The sequence below is a fragment of the Vulpes vulpes genome, chromosome 16 (genome assembly GCF_048418805.1).
Source record: "Vulpes vulpes isolate BD-2025 chromosome 16, VulVul3, whole genome shotgun sequence".
Taxonomy (NCBI): domain Eukaryota; kingdom Metazoa; phylum Chordata; class Mammalia; order Carnivora; family Canidae; genus Vulpes; species Vulpes vulpes.
This window is the reverse complement of record NC_132795.1, coordinates 23954107-23980530: the sequence shown is the minus strand read 5'-3', so window position 1 is coordinate 23980530 and position 26424 is coordinate 23954107. Positions and strand designations below refer to the sequence as shown.

Sequence of the window (26424 nt, the reverse complement as noted above, 5' to 3'; positions counted from 1 at the left end):
CAGCAGCTGCAATATGTGTGAACGTAAATTAGGTCAAGTCACTATTCTGACCTCTGAACTTGCAGGAGTTCCCTTCATACTTAGAATAAAATCCAAAGTTGGTACCATGGCCTCCCACTACCTCTAACCTCATTTCCCAGCATTCTCCTCCTCACTCACTGTGATTTAAGGACCTCGCTCTTCATAAAACAGGGTAAGATGCTTTCTGTTTGGGGCCTTTGCACTTGGTATTCCACCTGAAGTTGCTTTCCTCCCAAATACTCACATGGTTCCTCACTTCCTTTAGGCCTTTGTTCAGTACCTCCTCAGAGGCCCGCGAGACCAAACGACCATCCTGTACAGAATAGCACCCTACCTTACCCCTCTCCACCTGATTTATCTTTTTTTTTCTATGACAAGTGCCCAATATTTGTCGGCTATATTTAATGAACCATCTCATTTATTCCCTTAAAGCCGCATTCAGTAAGTAGTACTGCTATCCAGCTTACAGGAAAGGCACAAAGTTAAACGAGGACCTGGGAACAAACGGAGGAGAAAACAATGTCAGGATCTGATGCTCTGATTCCTGAAACGGGGTAAATTAAAGCGAAGTTGTCTGGCTTGTCCGGACTACGGGAAACCCACACTATGCACGAACACCCATTAGAACGCTGGCCACACGAGGGCAGGGCGAACAGAAGGGAATCTGGTCCCTAAGGACACGGCCTTGTCCTCGCAACCACCTCCTGGCGTAAGCACGGCCGGCACCGAGTCAGTCATTAAGCAGCCAGACTCCGACGCCAGACCCCGCGGCCAGGAGCGACGGCACTCACCGGTCTGGACAGTTACGCAAGTCACACCCAGAAGCTCGGGCCTCCTCCCACCCCGGGGCTGGCCTCACGCGCCATGCCTCGCGACCGGCCGCAGCCAGGAGGACCGCGGCCGCGGCGACTCAGGGGAGGAGCCCCAGGCGCGGGGGGCGGGGCAGGCCGTCCCCGCGAGTCCCAAGTCGGCGCCCCGGGGCGCGCGGCGGAGAGGGGTGGGTGCGGGCGGCCCCGCGCGCCCTCTGATTGGGCGGCGGGGTGACGCGAGCGTCTACGGAGGGCCTGACGTCAGTGGGGGGCTGACGTCAGCTCCGCGCTTTCGGGGGGGGGGAAGGGGGCGTGTCTGGCGGCCCAAGAGACCCGCCGATTGGCTGGAAGGCGCCGGAGCCGGTCGGCGGGGAGGGCGGCGCCGTCCGCGTGGTCCCGGAGGCGGCCGCCGGCTTCGGCGAAACGATCATGGCAGCTCGGTCCGGTCAGAGGGCGCTAAGAAAGCTAGTTTCGGGATGCCGCCCGACGTCAGCGGCAGCGGCCGGAACCCCGGCTCCGGCGCAGGGGCCTGCGCGGCACGTCAGGTAATAACGGGGGGTGCGGCGACGGTGGGAGCGCGGACTTAGGGGCGGAGCGGCCCGGCCCGATGCCGTTCCGCGTCTCTGAAGGGAGAAGGTCCCCGGCGATGGGTGTGGGGGGCCGCGGCGACAGGTAGGGCGTCCTGGGCCGAGCCACCTCAGCCGCCGCAGCAGCGGCTGGTAGAGCAGCTCGGCGACGGGGAGTCGGGGCTCTTCCGGGCTCCCCTACGGCCCCCTGCCGGGCGGGGTCGTCTGTGGGCGGCGCGCAGCCCCCCGAGCTTCCTCCGCGCCTGGCGGCCCGACCTGCTTCCGGCGGGGGCCTGGGACCGCGCCCCGAGCTCGCGCGAGACTAACGTGGGCGAGGCCGCGGCGCCGGGCCCCCCGCCCCACCCCCACCCCCACCCCCGTCCCCCGACGGTAACTTAGAGCCGCTGTAACCTTGAACCAGCCCTCGGTTTTCCCGGTTGGTTCCCTTCTGCTGGGCGGAGGCGGAGATAGGAATGATTCCATACTTTTTTTTTTTTCCACCGCTTAGTTTTTTTTTTCTTCTTACTAATGACTTTGTAATGAATTATGCCCGAAAATTATATAGTGTTTAAAATGTCGGTTGTAAACAGTACGAGAGGAAGGGAAGAAAGCACCAACGTTGGAACTGCAGGAATTTAGATTTAGTGAGGAATTTCTCAAGCACCAAACCCCAGCCAGCTCTAGGTGCTTTTAGGCAAATGTTGGTTGAGATTGAAATAAAATAGTGTCTCATATCGTTTAGTCCTGCTTAAGGAAACAGCCTGAGATTTAAAAAAGAGAAGGAAGGAAGGAGAGAAGAAAGAAAGAAGAAAGAAAGAAAAGAAAGAAAAAGAAAGAAAGAAAAGAAAAGAAAAAAGAAAAGAAACCTGAGAAAGTAATTCTAAGCAGCATATAGCCTATCAGGCTTTGGATCTGCTTGTGTTACTCTTGTAAAATGCTGGCTGGCAAATAAAAGTGTTACTTTTAGGGGAAAAAATTTGATTGTTTTAATGATCAAGTTAAGAAAAAATTTAAAAAGATCAAATTAAGGCTTAAATTCCAAGACACACATTTACTGTTTGTAATAATGAAGAGAGAGGGAGTTTATGAGCTCATTTTTAGGCAGAAATGTTTTAACATAGGTTCTGGCCTTTATTCTAGTGGAGTGTTTGGGATGTAGTATTGGAAGGTTAGTGACAAAAAGCTGTCCTTCATCTGATTCAGTTTTAATTTAATGGTTTAATGATACACATGACTGTATGGCTCCTCACTGCAGTTGAAGAAATTACTCTTGATAATGTGTGAAAATAGATGTACTATCCGGCGCTTATAACCATAGTATGGAAATTCATTGGGAAAACTATTAGCTTGCTCTAAACACAGGTGTTTCCTTTATGATTGTAATCAGATTGTGTAAGGTTTTTTGTGGGGCTTTTTGGGGCAGGGAGAAGGGGAGTCCTTGGAGCGATGGTATTATATAAACTTAGTACAAAATTCAAAACTGTGTACAGTGAAAAGTAGGCTTCCTAGACCACCAGTTCACCTCTTCAGAGGCAACAGCCTTATCTTTTTAAAATAAAGGTTTATTTCAGAGATGCTGCCTTTTCTGATGCTGATTTATCAGAAAATTAAGTGTGCTTAATCGCTGTCACATAGTTGCTTCCAATAACAGGTAACAAGGTATCTATACAAAAAGTGGGGGCAATAGGTAAAAATGTTACAACAAAGTCATCTAAAGAATGTCTTAAAAGGGAAATGTGATTAGGTATTTTGTATACCAGATTTGGTTTTTGTAATCAATACAACCAACAGAGATCCTGAATTATGTGACTTCTTTTTTAAGGGGAGAAGCTAAATTAACTATAATTATTTCATTTCCACTGTTCTGCTTCATTTAGCAGAGTAACTGTCGTTCTTTTTTTTGTTTTTGTTTTTTTTTAAGATTTTATTTATTTATTTACATGACACAGAGAGAGAGGCAGGCAGAGACATAGGCAAAGGGAGGAGAAGCAGGCTCCAGGCAGGGAGCCCGATGTAGTACTCAATCCCGGGACTCCAGGATCACACCCTGAGCCAAAGGCAGACACTCAACCACTGAGCCACCCAGGCGTCCCACTGTCATTTATTTTTATTGGTATGATTATATACCAATAAAAGCAAACTCAGTAGGTTTACTCTAAAGAAAAATCACAATGGGCTTATTTTATTATCTCTGCCTTTAAAATAAGATTCACATAAATCATGTATTTTTTTAAAGATTGTATTTATTCTTTTTTTTCTTTCCTTTTCTTTTTTTTTTTTTTAGATTGTATTTATTCTTGAGAGAGAGAGAGGCAGAGACTTAGGCAGAAGGAGAAGCAGGCTCCATGCAGGGAGCCCTTTGCGGAACTTGTTCCCAGTACCCTGGGATCATGCCCTGAGCTGAAGGCAGACACTCAACCACTGAGCCACCCAGGCGTCCCATAAATCATATTTTTAAAGATTTTTGGGAACACTAACACTTTTAATCTCTCTAGGAGATGAATCTATCTAAAATGGGAACATAGGACAGCCCAGGTGGCTCGCTGCTTTCAACCCAGGGTGTAACCCTGGAGACCCAGGATCAAGTCCCATGTCGGGCTCCCTGCATGGAGCCTGCTTCTCCCTCTGCCTGTGTCTCTGCCTCTCTCTTTGTTTCTCTCATGAATAAATAAATTTTTAAAAATATATATGCTGTTACCATCATTATAAAATCAAATACTACTTGTGATGTCCTAGGAAACCTAGAATTCACAAAACTGTCTTGTTTTACTGTATTTTCTCAATTGTTCATTTTTTGCAATTTTATTTACAGCTGGGTACATAAGAATCCTAGTCTTAAAAGGCACCAATAAGTTCATCCATATAGTTAATATGTTTTATTCTTTTCCATTATATTTTAATTAATAGTTGTGCAGCATTTAGCTTAACCATTTTCATTGACTTCTATTTCATTGCCTCTGGAATAAGCCCATCTAATTTTTATAAAGAATGTTAATTGTTCAAAAGCTCTTTCTTGTTATGGAGCCCAAATTTCTCTCCATCCAATTGGACTTTTGTTTTACATTTTGGATCCATATCCTCAGGTATCCTCTCTATCTTCTGGCTGAATATTCCCAATTTCTTCAACCATTCTTTGTTTAATTTGATTGACTCTTCCTCCTCAGGGGAATTGTAGGGTGTTTATGTCCTTAAAGAACTTTTACTTATAAGTAAGTCCTACTTTAAAAGGCAAATGATATATATGATGACATAGGAGCTTTCACCAGACCATCTATTCCCTTTTTTAAAAATAATTTGGGTCCACTAAGGAGTGTGTAACAATTTACCTGCCAAATCAACTAGCCCTGAAAGCAAATGGAGCTAGAATGTCAGGCCCATACCTGGACGTTGGCAGTCAGTGTCCTGGGAGAGGCACATGGAAAGGGGGATTGGGTGCCTCGGTTCTTTCCCAATCTCCACTCCATTTAAAAAATAATAATAAATACTTAAAAAAAATTGGAGGCACCTGGGTGGCTCAGTTGATTGAGTGGCCAACTCTTAATTTTGGCTCAGGTTCTGCTCTCAGGATCCTGGGATCAAGCACCACCTTGGGCTCTACACTGAGCATGGAGTCTGCTTCAGGATTCTCTCACAAAAAAAAGGGGGGGGGATTATCTCACTCCCTCTCCTTCTGCCCCTCCAGCACACACACTCTCTCTTTAAAATAAATCTTTTTAAAATACTGTTTGAAATAATAATTTGAAGATTTCATTTAATGAAATAGCACTCTTAGAATTCTTCAACAGCTTCGCATTGAGGATAAATTCCTTTTAAAAAAAAAAATTTTACTGGGACACCTGGGTGTCTCAGTGGTTGATCGCCTGCCTTTGGCTCAGGGCGTGATCATGGAGTCCCGGGTTTGAGTCCCACATCGGGCTCTCTGTATGCAGCCTGCTTCTCCCTCTGCCTCTCTCTCTCTCTCTCTCTGTATTTCTCATGAATAAAAAAGTGGAATCTTTAAAAAATAAAATAATAAAAATTTTTATTTTATTGATCCCTGGACCTGGGATCATGCCCTGAGCCAAAGGCAGATGCTCAACCGCTGAGCCACACAGGCATCCCCAGGATAAATTCCAAATTACTTTATCCCAGCTGATAATTCCCAGCATGATCCAGCTCCAACCCATCTATCATTATTTCATGGTACTCCCCTGGCTTGCTTTACTGCTGCTACACTTAGTCTTTTTCAGTCTTTGGCTACTGCCAGGCTTTTCCCCTACTACTTGGAATGCCCCCTGTCTACTTCTCCTATGTGTACATACACACTTTATGTACATACATACCTGTTTCTCTCTTTACATGGTTAACTTTTTCCATTATGTTTCAGATGAAATATAACCTCAGAGGACTTCCTAGACCGTCCTATCTAAAGGAGCTCTCAATGACATGTTCCCACCATTTCTTTCTTAGCACTTTTTAAAAATCCTCAACTGCATAGTAATCCTCAAAGTTAATTTTTATTTTTGCCATTGTATCTCTAGTGCCTAGCACAGAACAAGAGCTCAATAACTATGTAAACTAATACATGAATAGTAGTATAAAATAGTTATGCAGTAATCTCATTAGGGAAAATAAAAGATATTCATTTGAAAAAAAATATGTATCCAGCATCTATATTTAGAAGTACCCAAGACAGGGAACATTCTAATTTCCTTGACATGTGTTTTTACATATATGCAATTGAAATGGAGTTTGGAAAGTAAAGGAGAACAGAGCAACAGTTCCAACAGGGCCATGAGATCTCCAATCTCAAATCTTAGAGTAGATCAAGAATTAAGAAACCTGGGATCCCTGGGAGGCTCAGCGGTTTAGTGCCTGCCTTTGTCCCAGGACGTGATCCTGGAGTCCCAGGATTGAGTCCCACATCGGCCTCCCTGCATGGAGCCTGCTTCTCCCTCTGCCTGTGTCTCTGACAGAGAGAGCTCTGTCTCTCATGAATAAATAAATAAAATCTTAAAAAAAAAAAAAAAAAAAGAAACCTCTGTGGATCTAGCTGGGAAGACAGCCTGGAGAGATGAGTTAGAAGATGGATGATGAGGGGCTCCTGGCTGGCTTAGTCAGTAGAGCATGTGACTCTTGGTCTCAGGGTTATGAGTTCAAGCCCCACATTGGGTATAGAGTTTACTTAAAAAAAAAAAAATAGGTGATCAATATTCTAGCAAATGTACGGGGAGAATATGTTGTAATATGTGACTGTAGACTGAAAGCCAACTTTCTGGGAAAGATACCGTTTGTGCCAGAAACTTCTAACACTGAGATACTATTTTTAGTTTTCTTTATGGTATTCAAGAAAATTATTTTTTTCTGTGTGCTTATGCATTCATGTGTGCACAACTGTGTGTGTGTGTGTGTGTGTGTGTGTATTTTTTTTTTCAGGAATATTCTAATGTTAAAAAAAAAAAAAAGGAATATTCTAATGTTGTGAAGCCCTCTGAAAGTGTGATAGTTTCTGAGGTGCCAGGCTGCCTCAGTTGGTGGAGCATGTGACTCTTTATCTTGGGATCATGAGTTCAAGCCCCATGTTGAATGTAGAAATTACTTAAAAAAAAAAAAAGTGTGATAGTATTTTGTATTTGTAATTTGTGTTTCCTCTTAATTTTCAGTGCTGCTTTAAATCAGGTAATTTTTGTCTTTTTAGATATTTAGCTTCCTGTGGTATACTGATGACCAGAACTCTTCCACTACATACCCCAATTTTGCCTAAGGAGATATATGCAAGAACTTTCTTCAAAATCGCTGCACCATTAATAAACAAAAGAAAAGAATATTCAGAAAGGAGAATTATAGGGTTTGTATATGATTTCTGCTAAACATATGTTCACAATTTTCTGTAGAACATCATGACTTTTTTTTTTTCTGGATTTTCTTCTTTTAGAATAAGCTTTGGTTTTTCTAGATTGGCCTTGCTGTAGCTTTTGCTGTTTTATAAATATTTGTTGAATGAGCATAGTTACATAGTAACTTTATAGGATAGATTTAAGCCTTGACATGTAAAGGAAATAATTGAACTGTGTATTATGACTTGCATTTTTGTACAGTCTGTTTCTGTAGAGGCAACATTAGTGGTATGTTGGGCTCAATGTTTATATAGCTCCCTCATGTATAGACATACATAGATAAATAACATGCTAATGTCCTAAGAGACTCCTACCACCTAGAAAATAGGTTGGCAAATTTTCTCTGTAAAGGACCAGATAGTAAATATGGGAATACCTGGGTGGCTCAGACTCAGTCAGTTGAGTGTCTGCCTTTGGCTCAGGCCGTGATTCCAGGGTACTGGGATCCAGCCCTGTGCCAGGCTCCTTGCTCAGGAGGGAGCCTAAATGTTCCTCTGCCTGCTGCTCCCCCTGCTTGTGCATGCTCTCGCACTCTCTCTCTCTCCTCTCTCCTCTCTCTCTCTCAAATAAATACGTACAGTGTTTTTAAAATAAATAAATAAAGGACCAGAGAATAAATCTTTTAGGTTTTGTGGACCATACTGTCTCTGTAGCAACTACTCTGTCATTATAGTTGTAGCCCAAAAGACATATTGCTGTAGATAATATGTAATAAATGGATGGGTGTGGGTTTGTGTTAATAAAACTTTATTTGCAAAACCAGGCAATGGGCCAGGTTTGGCCCCTGATCTAGGAGTATATACAAAAGAGAATGGGGAGACAGCAGTCCTGATAAACCAGAAATACAGCATCTGTTCATATGAGAATTTCTACAAGGGGGTCTTAATTCTCAACAAGCCATTAAATATTACATGAATTCTTGTAAAAGTGCATTTCATTTTTTTCAGTTGGTTTTTCCTTCTGACTTTTCTGTAGTAAAGAACTTTGAGCAGACTCAGCTTTTGTCACTAAAACTAAGTGGCTAAGTCACTGGCTAAGTCACTGTATTGGTTAAGCTGATGCTAGTAGCTGTACAGGTAAAACCCCAAAATTTCTTTCTTTCTTTGCATAAGAAAGTTCAAGTGGGTATTCCCCATCCATGGGTAGCAGTTTAGGAACCTAGGCTCCATCTAATTTGTGCCTTTTGTAATTCCTTAATCCTCAGAGTCGCTTAAAAAGATATACCTGATTCTAAACCTTATTGGTCTGGAAGGGATTATTGGCAAGAATAGTCATGTAATCCCAACTAAATGCAAGAAGGGGACTGGGAATAGTAGCCTCCAGCAACAATACCACGTAAAGTGAGCCTAGATTATTGGATAGATAGATGTCTTTGCCAGAGCTGGTATCTGTGAAAAGAAGAAATGGCAACAAAAATATAGTGAATTGGTCTGCTTTACTTTTGAATCACTATTAGTATCTTCTTTTTACTATGTATCTGTCACTTGACAGGTATTGCTGTGTGTTTTATATTTACTGTTTTATTAATTCTCACAATAGGGGATCCTTGGGTGGCTCAGTGGTTTAGCGCCTGCCTTTGGCCCAGGGCGCGATCCTGGAGTCCCAGGATCGAGTCCCACGTCAGGCTCCCAGCATGGAGCCTGCTTCTCCCTCCTCCTGTGTCTCTGCCTCTCTCTCTCTCTCTCTCTCTCTCTCTCTATGATAAATAAATAATCTCTTAAAAATAAATAAATAATTCTCACAATAGCCATGTAAACTAGATGTTGTTATCCTGTTTTATTTTATTTTATTTTTAAGATATTTATTTATATGAGAGAGAGCATGACCCAGGGAGAGGAGCAGAGGGAGGGAGAAGCAGATTCCCTCCGAGCAGAGAGCCCCATGCCCCAAGCCAAAGGCAGACACTTAACCAAATGAGCCACCAACTGATAACCAAATGTTATTCCATTTTAGAGATAAGGAAACTGAAGCCTATGGAGATAATGCACATTAAGTGTCATGATTCCTAAGATTATTTTCCCCACCATATTTATTTATTGTTACTTCCTTAGTCTTTCTTATGCTGAAGTTCTTTTTTTTTATTACAAATTGATCTTATCCAGTCATCTTTTTTCCTTGTATTTGACATAAATACGTAATATTAGCTACTCTTTATTAAGTGCTTTACTTAAAGATTTTGTTTATTTGAGGGGGGGGTGCATGCCTGCATGAGCAGGGGAGAAGCAGAGGGACAAGCAGACTCTCTGCTGAGTGGGGAGCCCAGTGCAGGGCTCCATCCCAGGACCTTGAGATCATGACCTGAGCTGAAGTCATATGTTGAACCAACTGAGCCACGCAGGCACCCCTTTATTAAATGCTTATTAAGCACTGTACACTATGCTAAAACTATTTCACTTAACCCTCAAAAGAACCCTGTGGAAATACTTTTCAGTTATGGATGAAGAAAATAAAACTGAGCTGTTAACCTACCCAGGGTCATGTGGCTTTTTATATTTTAGGGTTGGTATTTGAGCACAGTCCTTTCTGACTACAAAGTCTATCCCCTTGACCCCTATGCTGTACCGCTTTCTTTCTTTCTTTTTATTTTTTTCTGTACTGCTTTCTTAGTTGCTGTAGACTACTTCTAAATAAAGTAGTCTTTAAAGTAGTCTTTGCAGCTTTCAGGCTGCAAAGTTTTATACTTCTTCATGGGACTTATTTTAGTATTTATTTTCAAAGTCACTAAAAACTTAGGAGGTAGAGTTTTTTCCCTTTCCTCTGCTGCGGGCCTCATTTCATGATCATAAAGATTAATTTAAATATACATAAAGACTCTTTCTCTTTTTTTTTTAATTTTTATTTATTTATGATAGTCACACAGAGAGAGAGAGAGAGGCAGAGACATAGGCAGAGGGAGAAGCAGGCTCCATGCACTGGGAGCCCGACGTGGGATTCGATCCCGGGTCTCCAGGATCGCGCCCTGGGCCAAAGGCAGGCGCTAAACCACTGCGCCACCCAGGGATCCCAAGACTCATTTTCTCTTACTCCAAAGCTTCCCTTTTGTAATTTAGATTGTGATTGTTTAAATTACTGTATATATATATATTTTTTCCCTTTTCACATTTTATTGGCAACTGGGAGGAGGTGTCTTCCCTGCCACTAGAGGTGCTCACAGTTTCTTCAGCCACTCCAAGCTTGGGCCCAGGGGGATTCTGGGGGCGGTTGGGTACCTTGACCATGTTCCTGTCATCTGGAAGGGGTACGGGGTAGTTGTAGGGCATGGCCTGGTTGATGCTGACCATGTACTTGTTAAAGGGGGGACAGAGGGACAACTGGGTGGCTCAGCGGTTGAACGACTGCCTGAACCAGAGGTGTGATCCTGGGATCTAGGATTGAGTCCAGCTTCTCCCTCTCTCTGTGCCTCTCTGTGTATCTCTCATGAATGAATAAGTCTTTAAAAAAGAGCAGGGGAGACAGAATTATAGACCTGCCATGTTGGTCTGTCCATAGCGGTGGTCTAAAATACCATATCATCATTTTGAGATGAATTCTGTTTTAACAGTGTTGAGTCTTTATAAGAATAATACGTATCAAAAAATTAAAAAAAAAAATAATACGTATCTTTAGTACGTATTATCTAATACACTATCATTATTCACTCTTCTTTTACATGTAACCGTAGACTGTTTCTGTTTGTTTTCCATTTAGGCTCTGAAGTTTTTTTGTTGAATTTATTTGTAGGGATTTTACATTTCTATGCTACTGTTTTCTATCTGGTTCTTATTAGTATAAGAAAGACATTAATTTTTAAAGTTCTGTGACAGGTTATTTTACTGAATTCTGAATTCTCTTCTAAACTGATTGACCTGCCAATTGATAATTTCACCTAATTCTTTTCCACATGTATGCCTCATATTTCATGCTCTGATTTAATTACATCAACTGATATTTTCAGAACAATGTTACGTGACAATGACAACTAGCATCTTTGTCTTATTTCTAACTCTAATGTGAATGAATGATTTTGGTATGTGACCATTTATGGAGGGAATTATACAGTTTTTCTTTTTTCTTCTTTTGGCTAATATGGTTGTAATAATATAATTCTTAGTATTAAGCCATCCATGCATCTTTAAAAGAGTTACATTTGATTGTTAATGGCTTTTTTTTATATGTATTTCTGGATTTTATTTGCTGATATTTAGAATTGTTGCCTCAGTAATCACAGGTGATGTTGATCTATAGATTTTATTTTTTCTGTTCTTTGTTTAGGTTTGTAGGGTGTTATGCTGGCTTATGAAAAGAACCAAAGGGGCGGGGGGTGGGGTGAAGTGAATGGGTGACGGGCACTGAGGGGGGCACTTGACGGGATGAGCACTGGGTGTTATTCTATATGTTGGTAAATTGAACATCAATAAAAAATAAATTTATTTTAAAAAACTACTAAAAAAAAGAGAACCAAAGGTTTCCTTTTTTTGTGTTCTAGAATAGTATCTTTTTTTTTTAATTACAGAAATATTACATGCTTGTATAAAAACCTAACAATATACTATCTTTACTCCTACTTCTTTTTTCTTGAATTAAAAACTGTTAATTGTTTAATCTCGGTCCTTCTAGGCTTTAAAAATAGTTTTTCATTATAGATATTCTGTTAACAAGTTTCAGGAAAAATAAACATCAAATGATTAAAAGTGGGAAATACAGTATTTACTTATAATTTTTCTTAAATGGGTACTAGAACCATCCATATCCTGTCTGCTTTGTAATATGTTTTTATTTCACATAACAATAGATGATAAATCTCTTTGTTCTAACGTGTATATTTGAACTTTAAAAAAATAAACTTTAGGGCAGCCCGGGTGGCTCAGCGGTTTAGCACCGCCTTTAGCCCATGGCGTGATCCTGGAGTCCCGGGATCAAGTCCCATGTCAGGTTCCCTGCATGGAGCCTGCTTCTCCCTCTGCCTGTGTCTCTGCCTCTCTCACTCTGTGTGTCTTTCACGAATAAATAAATAAAACCCTTAAGAAAATAAAATAAATAAAATAAATTTTAGGGGCACCTGAGTGGCTCAATGGTTGAGCGTCTGCCTTTGGCTCAGGTCGTGATCCCGGGATCCTGGGATTGAGTCCTGCATTGGGCTCCCCTCTCCGTGGGGAGCCTACTTCTCTCTCTTCCTGTGTCTCTGCCTCTCTCTCTGTGTTTCTCATGAATAAATAAGTAAAATCTTTAATAAATAAGTAAACTTTAAAAACAAAGAGAGGGTGCCTGGCTAAGTCAGAAGAGCATGCAACTCTTGATCACAGGGTCAGGAGTTTGAGCCCTATGTTGGGTGTTGAGATTACTAAAAGTAAATAAATAAATAGAAATAAACTTTAAAGTATATATTGGATCCTAATTCTTTCAAATAACTGGTACAGAGTTTCACAGTATGGATATACCATAATTTATTAATCATTTATTATTAAGCGTTTATTAATGTCTATCAACGGATATTTAAGTTGCTTCCAGTTGTTTTTTTCAAACCCTCAATTTTTAAATGCCACTAATTAAAATTTCAAAAGCCACATCTGTAAGCCAGAGTCAACCTGTGGTATGCCAGATTATGACCTCTGCTTAATACAAATATTTAGCTACCTTTTATTTTTTCGTATTGCTTTGAAGTCCTTCGTTTCAGTGTGTGGGTTAGCATGTATGCCAAATGATTTATTGCTCATGCATACACACGAAGTTTTGTTCGTATACAATTTAAAGTATACATATGCCATATAACTAGGTGCAGCTAACACTTCTCTCTCTCTATTTTTTTTAAAAGATATTCTATGCAGGAAATGTATGATGTGGTATCAGGAATGGAGGATTACAAACATTTTGTTCCTTGGTGCAAAAAATCAGATGTAATATCAAAGAGAACCGGATACTGCAAAACACGATTAGAAATTGGGTTTCCACCTGTTTTGGAGCGCTATACATCAGTAGTAACCTTGGTGAAACCACATTTGGTAAAGGTAATAGTTTTGGTTCTGTTGTATTTAAGTATTTCCCAAATGTTGATTCTGTCAAATGCCAGGTGTTGTTACATGTATTTTATTGATCATCTTGACCCTTGTCAGAAGAGGAGCCATTGAATTGAAAAGGTACCCAGGTTTAAACACACAAAAAGACAGAATTCCATAGAGTTCTTTTAATTCCTAGAGTTTGATGATCAAAGACTTAAAGCTTAGTTGTCTTTTATGCCCACAGAATATCATTTCTTAGTAATTGGCCAGAGCTAAGTGCCTTTGTCAGCTCCTTGTTAGGCGTTGAAGGAGGTGGCAACTCTCATACCAGAGAGTCTATTATCCAGTGAAGCTGAAAGTCTACCCTTGTCTTATTCTCAAACTTGAACTCCACTTAAAAGGCTGTGCTCCACTGGAACTCTACCATGCTGAAGTTTCCACCTGTTTTTCTCATAGTTTTGGAGTTCTTCTGCACTGCCTCTCATCAAGTAGCTAACATTTATCAAGTTCTTTGTAGTGCTTGCTTGAATTAATTCACTTAATCTTCATAACAGCCCTTCCAGATTCAAATGTTACCGTTCTCCATCTTAACGGTTGAGCAAATTAAGGCTTAGAAGAATTAAACAACTTGCCCAAAGTTACAGAGCCAAGACTGGCTGTCTTTCAGACACCAGTGAATATCTCATAAAATGTTTTTCTATTTCCTGACTTCAATCTCTTATAACTTAAATCTTCATATGTTATGCTGCATCTAAGTAAAAGAACTCTTGTGGGGGGAAAGAAAACTTCAATTTTCTCCTCCTGATTTTTTTTTCTTCCCTTTGCTGGCCCTTTTTTTTTTAAATTTAAGTAGACACACCTTCTCTTGCTTCTTAACACATACAAGATTGTCTTCTGCTTTATTATCACTCCCACCCCTTCCCCAACACATACAAAAAAAACTACACTTAATGTTTAGGCAGTACTTTCTATCTTCAGTTTCCATGAATGCACTATACAGCACTTACTGCACAGCCTTGTGTCTGCATATTCCTCACTCTTCTCCCTGTAGTGAGCTTATGTCTCTGCCTAGTAATCCTTCAAATTTGCCTGGTGTTTCTTTCCCCCCTTTCCTTATATAATCAGTCCTGCTCTGGTGATTCCTCTGGGCTTTGTACATGCTTTCTCTTACCATTTTATAAGAAAATTTATTTCTTCATCTGGATTTCTGCTTGACAAAGCTGAGCTACTTGAGTGAACGGGAGCGCCTCTTTTACATCTTTGTGTATCCTCAGCACCAGTACTACAATGATGGGAGTCATGAGAGTCTATGCTTATGAGTGTCTCACTGCTTTGTTCTTGGGTTATTGCAGATCTGGTGATGTTCCTCATAATCTTGGCAACTTTCAGCACTGCCAACGAGAAAGGAGAAACTATCAGGAAAAAAAAAATCTTCTGGGGCACTTGGGTGGTGCAGTCGGTTGAGCATCCGACTCTTGCTTTTGGCTCAGGTTGGGATCCTCGGGGTCGTGGGATTGAGTCTTACTTGAGGCTGTGCGTTCAGCATGGAGTCAGCTTGGAATTTCTCTCTCTTTCCCTCTGTCCCTCTGTGTGCACACTCTCTCTCTCCCCCAAATGAATAAATATTTTTAAAAAATCCTCATAATAACATCTATTAAATGATCATTGGTATCTCAATTTAATGAGGCTTAGAGAAATTAAGAACCTTATGCAAATTTACACTATACATGTCAGATTCCGAAGCTATTTTTCCATTAAAATAAGCTACCTCGTTAAATGTGCTAATTTATTGTTTGAAGATATGTTTTTTTTGTTTGTTTTTTTTTAAAGAATTTTATTTTATTTTATTTATGATAGTCACAGAGAGAGAGAGAGAGAGGCAGAGACACAGGCAGAGGGAGGAGAAACAGGCTCCATGCACCGGGAGCCCGACGTGGGATTCGATCCCGGGTCTCCAGGATCGCGCCCTGGGCCAAAGGAAGGCGCCAAACCGCTGCGCCACCCAGGGATCCCCGAAGATATGTTTTTTTTTTTAATTTTATTTATTTATTCATCAGAGATGAGAGAGGCAGAGACACAGGCAGAGGGAGAAACAGGCTCCATGCCGGGAGCCTGACGTGGGACTCGATCCTAGGTCTCCAGGATCACGCCCTGGGCTGAAGGCCGGCGCTAAACCACTGAGCCACCAGGGCTGCCCTTGAAGATATGTTTGAGAGTAACCACACACCTACGTGTGTTCATCCTTCAGTTGTCCCTGGGTTCACGTTTTAGATTTTAATACCTAATACATGCATGTGGCATAGAATACATATCATTATAACCATGGGAGCAACAGAAACCATGTGACTTTTTCTGCAAATTATAAGTTGCCCCAAAAATGCTTGTGATATGTTAGTAATTCTAGTGCACATAAATCTGTAATGACCAGAAACTCTTGAAGGTTTTCAGCAGATTTAATAAAGGCACTGGTTCAGTGAATATTACTGCCTGGGTCACAGTATAAACATTTTACCTGTCATAGTTTTTATGGTCTGGGTCAGTTCAGTCAGAACAACCAGTCATTGGTTATCCTATAACACCTCCTATTGTGGTTAGTATCTTTGCTGTTAGTAATGAAACCTTTAGCAATATCTAAAAAAAAAAAAAAAAACAGTAAAAATCTGTGGGTCCAGGACACCTGCGTGGCTCAATGGTTGAGCGTCTGCCTTTGGCTTAGGGCATGATCCCAGGTCTGAGGATTGAGTCCTGCATCGGGCTCCCTGTGAGGAGCCCACTTCTCCCTTTGTCCATGTCTCTGCCCCTCTCTCTGTGTCTCTCATGAATAAATAAGTAAAATCTTAAAAAAAAAATATCTGTGGGTCCTTGTGCTAGATTTTTTTTTTAAGATTTTATTTATTCATACAGACAGAGAGAGAGAGAGAGGCAGAGACACAGTCAGAGGGAGAAGCAGGCTCCATGCAGGGAGCCCGACTAGGGACTCGATCCTGGGTCTCCAGGATCACACCCCAGGCTGTAGGCAGCGCTAAACCGCTGAGCCACCAGGGCTGCCCCTTGGGCTAGATTTTTTTTTTTTTTTTATTTTATTATTTATGATAGTCACAGAGAGAGAGAGAGAGAGAGAGAGAGAGAGAGAGAGGCAGAGACACAGGCAGAGGGAGAAGCAGGCTCCATGCACCGGGAGCCTGACGTGGGATTCGATCCTGGGTCTCCAGGATCGCGCCCTGGGCCAAAGGCAGGCGCTAAACCACTGCGCCACCCAGGGATCCCTGGGCTAGATTATTGATATGAATACAGCACTGTCGCATTTTGTGAAAAAGTAATTAGAAGAAGTGAGTATATTGCAGTGAGCATTCCCAATAGCTATTTCTCCTTCATTGTTAAATTTCCTATAAGCAAAATAAAAAATTTCCTATAAGCTGCTTTTTTTTTTTTTTTTTTTTTTTTAAGAGAGAATCCCAAGCAGGCTCTGTGCTCAGTGCAGAGCCTGACATGGGGCTTGATCTCATGACCCTGAGATCATGACTGAGCTAAAATCAAGAGTCAGGGGATCCCTGGGTGGCGCAGCGGTTTGGCGCCTGCCTTTGGCCCAGGGCGCGATCCTGGAGACCCGGGATCGAATCCCACATCGGGCTCCCGGTGCATGGAGCCTGCTCCTCCCTCTGCCTGTGTCTCTGCCTCTCTCTCTCTCTCTCTGTATGTGACTATCATAAATAAATAATAATAAAAAAAAATAAAAAAAAAAAAGAGTCAGATGCTGGGCAGCCCAGGTGGTTCAGCAGTTTAGCGCTGTCTTCGGCCCAGGGTGTGATCCTGGAGACCCGGGATTGAGTCCCACATTGGGCTCCCTGCATGGAGCCTGCTTCTCCCTCTGCCTGTGTGTGTGTTTGTGTGTGTGTGTGTGTGTGGTGTCTTTCTGTGTCTCTCATGAATAAATTAAAAAAAAAAAAAAAGTCAGATGCTTAGCTGACTGAGTCACCCAGGCACCCCTCCTATAAGCTTCTTACATGATTGTGAAGAAGGGAGGAATATGTTGCCTTAAAGTTGGGTAACTGAAATAAGATTTTGTAATAGATTTTTGAAGCTTTTACAAATTAGATGGTCAGGGCAGCCCCAGTAGCTCAGCGGTTTAGCGCCACCTTCAGCCCAGGGCGTGATCCTGGCGACCCAGGATCAAGTCCCTCGTCGGGCTCCCTGCATGGAGCCTGCTTCTCCCCTCTGCCTGTGTCTCTGCCTCTCTCTCTCTCTCTCTCTGTGTCTCTCATAAATAAATAAAATCTTAAAAAAAAAAAAAATTAGACGGTCATTATTGAACTACATATAAAACTGAACCCTTTGAAAAAAAATTTTCACTTTTCTCCAGTAACTTAGCATAATGTGAGTAAAGTTAGCTATTAGCATTTGAAAAAAAAAGATTTTATTTTATTTTTTTATTTGATAGAGCACAAGCAGGGGGAGCAACAGAGAGAGAAGAGCAGACTCCCTGCTGAGCAGGGAGCCCAATGTGGGACTCAGTCCTCAGAACTGGGATCATGACCTGAGCTGAAGGCAGATGCTTAATCAACTGAGCCACCCAGGCGCCCCATTAGTATTTTGATGACTTATTTTATCATGTCTAAATAAATTTTAAAACATTCATTGATTTCTATTTTAACAATTAAAATATTTTCTTTTATGAGTGTAAAAATAGAGCATGTCTTTGTGGTTTTTTGTTTTTGTTTTTAGAGCATGTCTGTGTAAATGCTTTTTAGTATGAATGCAGTTGATTTTCTTTATAATGATTCTACATTGTTTTCATCTGATAATTGACTCAAAAGAGTTTAGTTGCAGGAGAAGTGAGGAATAAACTGTAAATATATTTTAAGCTCTTTGGCTTCCAGTTTAAACTATCTGGAGAGATCCAGATACAGTCAGAATTAATCCTGCATTTTGTGTTTAGGGAGGCGATAACTAGGGAAGAATAAGTACACTCTGGGGGAAAAGAGTTTACTGATAGATGCAAGTCCTTTTTGCTAATCTGTAGTGCATAGGCTCAGGGGAGGGACAGCAGAAACTGTTGAGGGAAATAAGTTATCAAAGAAAAAGGGTAGGGGCACCTGGCTTCTCTCTCTGCCCTCCCTCCCCCCATCCCTTGCTCGTGAGTGCACTCCCTCTCTCACTCTCTTTCTCAAGAAAAGAATGGGTAGAGAGGCTTGATGATTTATTGGCCCTGGAATATGCCAAAAGAGCTGAAAACTTAAAGCTTAATTGGGGATGGCGGTGCTGACTTTGAAACAAGGTTCTAAAAGATGGTTTGCTGCTGAGGAAGTTGAGGTCAGTTGTCTACTAGTATTAAGGCCCAGATAGCGTCTTAGAATAGTAAGTAGAGAAGCTAAACTTCATTCAAAGTCATAACCAGTCCTAACAATCTGGCCACCATTTTTCACACCGCAGGAGGCAACTCTTGGTGGGTCCCAACCAGCCTCTTTTTAATAATACCGAAAGAGAAATATCGAGATGCACTGCCATATAATATCACGGAGTATCATGTTTCAGTGTGTACATACACATAGAAGATAAACACGAGCACTGAAGAGATTACAGCTTAGAAATCAATGGATTAGGGACATGGGTCAGGGCCAGACTTTCGGGAAAACTGGAACCGTGAATCCCCTTAGAAATAGAGAATAAAAAAAAAAAAAAAAGAAAAGAAATAGAGAATAATGACTGAAGGAAAGACTAAATGTGACTGAGGAGAGAAAAATCTTTGGGTAGGAAAGGAGAATTCTAGAATCATGCTTGGGATCTGTGCCAGATATCTTATAAATATTTTAGCTATATCATAATGATTGGTATAAAATAGGTATTATATTCCTTTTATAGATAAAAGATAATATGATACAGAGAATTAACTTGTTCAGGATTACTTATAAGTGGCAAGACTGGAAATAAACTTCCAGAAAAATCACTGCCTGTTTTGCTGCTGGAGGAGAAATTTCTAAGCACAGCAGTGAAAACTGAAAATATTGGGGATCCCAGGACAAAAGAAAATGACCTATATTTGCAGGTCACTTCCTAGTACCAAGTACCAAGCTGAAAATAAGATCATGTTTAACACCTGTGATTTGACCTACAAACATATTTTTAAAAAGCAATCCTCCCTGGAGCATCTGGGTAGTGCAGTTGATTAAGCAGCTAACTCTCATTTTCAGCTCAGGTCATGATCTCAGGGTCATGAAGTCAAGCCCTTGTGTAGCTACACTCAGCACAGAATCTGCTTAAGAGACTCTCCCTCTCCCTTTGCTCCTCACTGCCCCCCACCCTAAGCGCGCTCTCTCACTCTAAAAAAATTAAATCTTTAAAAATTAAAAAAAAAAATCATCCTCAGTTGTAGATTCTGGACGGTCTAAGTGTATTTTACTGCAGTTATATTTTTTCATTTTGTTCTAGGCATCCTGTACGGATGGGAAGCTTTTCAATCATTTGGAGACTGTTTGGCGGTTTAGTCCTGGTCTTCCTGGCTACCCAAGAACTTGTACCTTGGATTTTTCAGTAAGTCTCATACAGCCCTTGGTTTGTTCCAAGTATCAGGTGAAGCTGGTAAAGAAGGTATAATCCATTGACTAGAACCCAGCTGCTGTAATTAATATTATGTGCATAGTGATTACTAAAAGTTGCTTTCAGAAAATCCCAGTTTTCTGAATACTGAATGCCTTTTTCTTTTTTTTTTAATTTATTTTTATTTATTTATTTATTTATTTATTTTGAATGCCTTTTTCTACACCAACTTTATAAGAAAGAATACTAATGAATCTTCTTTTTTTTTCTTGAAAACCTTGAATAGCTATTCCTTCTCTATTTTCTAATTTTTACAGGTCCATATATTATATGACACATATTATGATTTCAGTAAGAGCTTAATAACTGTTTATTAACCCCAAATGAAATCTACATATTGATTTATGATGCAGAAATAAAGTGCAAAGGGGGAAAATATATTTTTCAAATCTAGGGTCTGGAAAATATGTTTTTAAAATATAGGGTTTTCTTGTTCACATCACCTTAGCTCTAGAAAACCTAAAGGCACTTAAGGCTTTTTTTGAACAGATAAGACATGAGTTGGTAGCTGTATTTGCAACTCAGGCATTGCATTTCAAGAAATAGTCATAATTTTGATTAAATTACTATGTGCTACTGTTGTCAGCTCTGGAGTTTTTTTGTTTTGTTTTGTTTTCCTGAGTTGTCTTCATTATAACATTAAGAAATTAGTGGACATTAATGGGACGGTTGGGGAAATTTGTTTAAGGTCTGTGTAGGTTTATTTTTTTAAGATTTTATTTATTTATTCATGAGAGACACACAGAGAGGGGGGGTGGGCAGAGACAACAGGCAGAGGGAGAAGCAGGCTCCACGCAGGGAGCCTGACATGGGACTCGATCCCAGGTCTCCAGGATCCCACCCTGGACTAAAGGCGGCGCTAAACCGCTGCGCCACCCAGGCTGCCCAAGGCCTGTGTAGATTATGTATTAGTGTTATTATCTAGTAGCATTAACTCTCTCTTAACTTCCTGGCTTTAATAATTGCACTGTGTGGGCAGCCCTAAAAGAGGATTAGTTCCCTCTTTTATAGGCGAGGTAGGATAGATCTAAAAGGGGCACATTAAAAAGAAGCCAGAGCATATGGTATTTATTCAGCTTTTTTGCGGTTTTCTTTAACTTAATAAAAGCAGATTATGTCTTGAAATGAAACTCATTGGCCTTGTTTACTTAAGCTTATTGCCAGTAGTAGTTGTGCTCATTGTGGAAAGTAAATCTCCATCATCTGAGGAATGTTAAAAAATCTCAGCTAGCTACACCTGTACTACAGCTGTGTGGTAGATACTGGCCAAGCAGGCCATTTCACAATGTGAGTACCACCACCCTAAGTAGAGATTGAGTAAAAGATCTTCCTAAAATAATCAACATTTTCCTACAGATTTCTTTCGAATTTCGCTCCCTTCTACACTCTCAGCTTGCCACACTGTTTTTCGATGAAGTTGTAAAGCAGATGGTAGCTGCCTTTGAAAGAAGAGCATGTAAGCTGTATGGTCCAGAAACAAATATACCTCGGGAATTAATGCTTCATGAAGTTCATCACACGTAAAAGGAACTGGTCACCTACTTGTAACTTTAGTGTATTCACTTTTAGGAAGTGCTTTCATTTGCTTTCAGAAGTCAGAGAGCATTTGTTAAACACAGCTTTGATTATAAACCTGCACCGTTGAGAATTTGCACTTGGAATATGGAACCACATGTATATAGAATTTAATCAAGTGTAATTCAAAGTAATGTATATATTAGCATATTTACAATAATGGGATGTCATTCCTATTGCTAGAATATGGACATCACTCTTAGCAGAAATTGAAACTAAATTTAAACCCTTTAATTATCACCTTATTTGAAAGAGTTTAGTTGAGATGTTCACATAGTATGTATTATATTAACCGTATCACCTTTAAGTTATTAAATTCAGACTATTTATAACTTATTGTCATAGGACTTGCCTCTTGGCTTAGGATATTTGAGTAATCATCAGATATTTAAAGTAAACTTTGACTTAAAAATACTGTTAATGAAGGTTCCCTGGCACTTTCTTATTTTTAAATTGTTCTTAATGGGTAATAGGTAATTCAGTGCCATGTGTAGTGACATTAACTCCTAGATAAACAGTGAATATTTTTTTTGGTGAGTGGTCCAGAGCTTTAAGCTACTTACTTCTCTTGTAGTTTGCAGCCCTCTTCCAGATACTCTGACTACTCTTTCGGTAATGCTAATTGTGTCAAATTTTGACTACAGCAGTGGGCAACAGATGAAGATAAGTTGGTTGATAGGTCTCTAGCACCATACATCCCAATTTTCTATTTATTGTGTGTACTCACTTTCAGTAATGTATTTCAAACTGATATTTTTGTAAACAAATCAATGTCTAAAGGACTGAAGTGGTAACTTAATAAAGTAAATTTGTTTATTTTTTGTACAGTTATTTTGGTTATTGAAATCGTCCTGTATTATTTCAATGTGTATTTTATATAGACAGTAAAGTTTCACTGTAGCACTTCATGAAACAAATCTGGGCAAAATTCAGTCTTCCTTTAATTAATAGTGATCTTCCCTCTTTTCAGTCCATACCCAACAACCCTCTTGCATTACCTTTCCGGTCAGAGTGCTGTTTGTTTCTTCACATCAACAAGAAACCTCAGTAATTAGCTCTCTACATAAAAGCACGTTTGCATCAATTTTTCCAATCTGTTTTGAAAAAAAAAAATCTGTTTTGAGTGCCTGCTGTGTGCCAGTTGCTGGTTATACAGTGGTGAAGGACTCCTACAGTCTGCTCACATCAGGCAAAGGGAGAAGCAGGGTCCCCACAGGGAACCTGACGTGGGATGATCCTAGGACCCCTGGATCATGACCTGAGCCAAAGGCAGACGTTCAACCACTGAGCCACCCAGGCATCCCACAAAAGATTTTTTTAATGGCAGACCTAGGACTCAGATAATTTTTTATCCCTGTATATATTTTCTTTTGATGGATATAAGAACCTGTATTTTACTACTACTCTTATAAATGCTATAGATAAACTTTCAGGTTCAGAATCTAACTTAGTGGTTGGGATCTAACTCACTATTATGTAAGTATGTAGATGGTATTTTGGTGAGGGAGCCCAGAAAAATACAAATATTGACTTGATCCTAGCCATCCATCTAATAACCCTTGATGTTCCCTAACTGTGGTCAGAACAGGCAGGATACAATATACCCAGGCATTCTGGCTCCAGTAACTATCCTCTTTGCTTTATGTAGTGCAACACACTGGAGGCCCTGAGCCTGTGGACCACTGAGCCACCAGGTGCCCTGGCCTCCTATTTTTAATTTACTTTAAAAATGCAGGGGAAATCCTTTAGTGATTTCTTGAGAGAAGTCAAGTGGTAGCTAAATTTTTAGAATCCCTGAGTGTCTGAATATATCACTGTTTTATATACAATACTTGAGTACAGGGACGCCTGGGTGGTTCATTGTCTGCCTTTGGCCCAGGGCGTGATCTGGAGTCCTGGGATCAAGTCCCACATTGGGCTCCCTGCATGGAGCCTGCTTCTCCCTCTGCCTTTGTCTTGCCTCTCTCTCTCTGCGTCTCTCATGAATAAATAAAATCAATAAAATCTTTAAAAACAAAAAACAGTACTTGACCTTAGAACTCTACATTAGTTAATATCCTCCCTCCTCTCATCCCAGTTTGAAGCTCTGATTTCATTGTATCCTGGTGTCACATGCTATTCTTGAAAAACCTTACACCGTTGTTAATCCCAGGGCTTTGTGTAGCGTCCATTTTTTGGTCTCTGGAAGCTTTTATTTTTTTAAAAGATTTTATTTATTCATTCATGAAGGACACAGAAAGGCAGAGACACAGGCAGAGGGAGAAGCAGGCTCCATGCAGGAAGCCCGAGGCAGGACTCGATCCCAGGATCTGGGATCACGCCCAGAGCTGAAGGCAGCCGCTCAACTGCTGAGCCACCCAGGCATCCCTCTGGAAGCTTTTAAAATCGACTCTTTACCTATCCTGGGTAGTCCGAAATTGCATGCTCCTCTGCCCCTTGCCTGGTCCTAATTATGGGCCTTTCATTTAGACTCAGTTACTTGAACCCTGAGGAATCTCCTCTCCGTATTCTCTGGGTCCATCATTCAGGTATTCCTAACTAGACATTCAACCTCCCTCATATTAAATCTAGTTTTTCCTATTTTCCATGTTTTTGTTCCATCTTTTAGATTTCAGTTCTATTTTCCAGGTCCTTTGTCATAGTTTTAATTTCCAATAATGTTTTCTAATTGTTCCTTTTTGTTAGCTTCCTTGGTTTATGGCAGCAGGATCTCATCTTTAAGATACTATGATTTAGGGATGCCTGGGTGACTTAGTGGTTGAGTGTCTGCCTTTGGCCCAGGGCATGAGATCCCAGAGTCCTGGGATTGAGTCCCGCATCGGGCTCCCTGCAGGGAGCCTGCTTCTCCCTCTCCCTGTGTCTTGGTGTCTCTCATGAATGAATAAAATCTTTTATTTATTTATTTTTTTACGATTTTATTCATTCATGAGAGACACAGAGAGAGAGGGAGACAGAGAAACAAACAAGCAGAGGGAGAAGCAGGCTCCATGCAGGAAGCCCGATGTGGGACTTGATCCTGGGACTCCAGGGCCAAAGGCAGGCGCTAAACCACTGAGCCACCCAGGGATCCCAAATAAGATCTTTTAAAAAAGAAGTTTCTTCTAGATCCCTTTTGGTTTTGCTATTCTTCATGTTGAGGCTTAATGGTGGTTTGTCCATGAATATTTGAAAGCAAGGGACTACGAGTGTATTGGCTGCGGAATTTCACTGTACAGCAATCGGGTGCGCCAGCCTTTTCATCGGAGGGACTCTCTGAATCAGAAATCTTTGTTTTTCTACATGATTCTCTCTTGTCCTAGAGAAATACGGGAGTAGAAATGCTGGCTAGCTACCGGCATTCTGGAAGGTAAGTGATGGAGAGAAGATAGAGTTGGGTTCCTAATGTATGGACGTCTCTGGCTACCACTTCCAAGGAGGTTTACGACTGCCTAGATCCTGGCTTAGCGGTTCATTCCAGCCTGGCTCTTCGGTCTAAGAACGTAAGCTCTTCACACCCAGCTCCCATCGGATAGCTCAGAGACTTTGTATAAGCTACTTAACCTTTCAGCCTATTTACCTTCATGTGGCATAGGTTTAGTAAGGAGTCCCTAATCCAAGGAGTCCCTAATCCAAGGTTCTGGACTTAAACCAAGTATTTAGTTCAGTGTCTAGCACAGAACACTAATTTTTTCCTCTGCTCGTGTCTTTAGGCTGGCCGTGCTCTAATAATCTTTTAAAGTCCAGGTGTTTTTCATCTCTTACCTTTTCTTACAATCATTTAGCTTGGCCTTTAAGGTAATTAACTATATAAACCCTTTTCTCTAACGTTTGATATTGCTTTGCCTTTTGCTACTTCTACAGGCGAAACTGTATTCTAGGCATGTCTTGCTCACTTAAAATGCCTTTTATTTAGTCCCCTTTAATCTGTTGTCATTTTGTTTCTAACCTGGGCAAAGCACAGGTAGTTCTAGGTGCAAATTTCAAGTGACTGGCTTTTGATCTGTGATTATTTTTCCTTTTGTCTGAGCTTTGCATACCAAGGGCATTTGCCTTAAACCCTAGCTTATCCCTGTCTCTAAAACGGCAGCCCCAAGGCCAAACTGAGCAGGTCCTTTGGCACAGGTGAAAGCAAGAATGTAGATGTTAAACATGATCTTGTGCTTTCAATTTATAATGTAGTAAATCTAGAAAACAAAGTTATGTCTTAAAACTCATTCTGCCCCAAACATGCAGCCAGTTTTAAAAATAAGCCACACAAAAAATTTTTAAAAAGCCACATTTCCTTTCTATTTTCTCCAATAAAGACCAAGTGCATGTAGTCAGAAATCTGCCTTAATTTTTTAAGGATTTTATTCATGAGACACAGAGAGAGGGAAGCAGAAACACAAAGGGAGAAGCAGGCTCCGTGCAGGGAGCCCAATGTGGGATTCGATCCGGGGTCTCCAGGATCAAGCCCTGGGCTGAAGGCGGTGCTAAACCGCTGAACCACCCGGGCTGCCCCTGCCTTAAATTCTTAATAAAGGTGAAGATACTGGATCAGGCCAGGCCTATCAAGTAAGGATGCCCTTCCCCACTACTACTGATGCTTGAAAGGCACACCTCTCTCCTTTCCACTTAGTACACACTCCTACTACAAACCCTTCCCTTCTCACCTAACAGGAACCCATTTTTCTTATAATCTCCACATGCAGTGTGGGGTTCGAACTCACAAACCCAAGATCAAGTCCCATGCTCTTCCAACTGAGCCAGACAGGTGTTCCAGGAACCCATTTCTTACTATGTGGAGGCTTTGAAGCAGGAATCATAACCTCCATAAGGGACAAATTGCCCCTTTATGACAAGACCTCAACACACAAAATACTGTCCCCACAGGAACTTCCCATTACCTATGTCGTAATATAATCGTCTTTAGCAAAGAGAAACAGGAGACTACTCCAGGTAGAATAATGTTTTACACACTTGTGCCAAACTCTACCCCTCCATCCACTGGCTTTCATTTATCTTCTAGATCACGGAAAGGCTAACACAA

The 26424-nt window shown here is 40.9% G+C and overlaps 2 protein-coding genes across 7 annotated transcripts in view; one reads left to right on the top strand and one right to left on the bottom strand.

The window, feature by feature from the left end:
- The window catches only part of SF3B1 (splicing factor 3b subunit 1), a 60266-nt gene extending 59242 nt beyond the window's left edge, over nucleotides 1-1024 (bottom strand). For 3 of the 6 annotated variants that reach the window (XR_011997787.1, XR_011997788.1, XM_026002612.2), the window contains exon 1: nucleotides 813-1005. The gene's annotated coding sequence lies outside the window, so the exon portion shown is untranslated. Of the gene's footprint in view, nucleotides 1-812 lie in introns of all 6 variants that reach the window. The other 3 variants (XM_072741287.1, XM_072741288.1, XM_026002608.2) reach the window with 3 other exon arrangements.
- A 109-nt stretch (nucleotides 1025-1133) lies between these two features.
- COQ10B (coenzyme Q10B) lies at nucleotides 1134-22232 on the top strand. Its single transcript, XM_026002607.2, has 5 exons — nucleotides 1134-1375; nucleotides 7074-7223; nucleotides 13064-13256; nucleotides 19674-19775; nucleotides 21198-22232. The coding sequence occupies exons 1-5, from the start codon at nucleotides 1260-1262 to the stop codon at nucleotides 21363-21365; spliced, it is 729 nt and encodes a 242-aa protein (XP_025858392.1). The 5' UTR covers nucleotides 1134-1259; the 3' UTR covers nucleotides 21366-22232.
- The last annotated feature ends 4192 nt before the right edge of the window (nucleotides 22233-26424 follow it).

Excerpts from the sequence above, each read along its gene's own strand:
- COQ10B (XM_026002607.2), top strand. The coding sequence starts at position 1,260 with ATGGCAGCTCGGTCCGGTCAGAGGGCGCTAAGAAAGCTAGTTTCGGGA. Across the intron at positions 7,224-13,063 it reads TCAGAAAGGAGAATTATAGG|ATATTCTATGCAGGAAATGT; the intron begins GTTTGTATATGA and ends TTTTTTTAAAAG. Across the intron at positions 19,776-21,197 it reads CTTGTACCTTGGATTTTTCA|ATTTCTTTCGAATTTCGCTC; the intron begins GTAAGTCTCATA and ends ATTTTCCTACAG.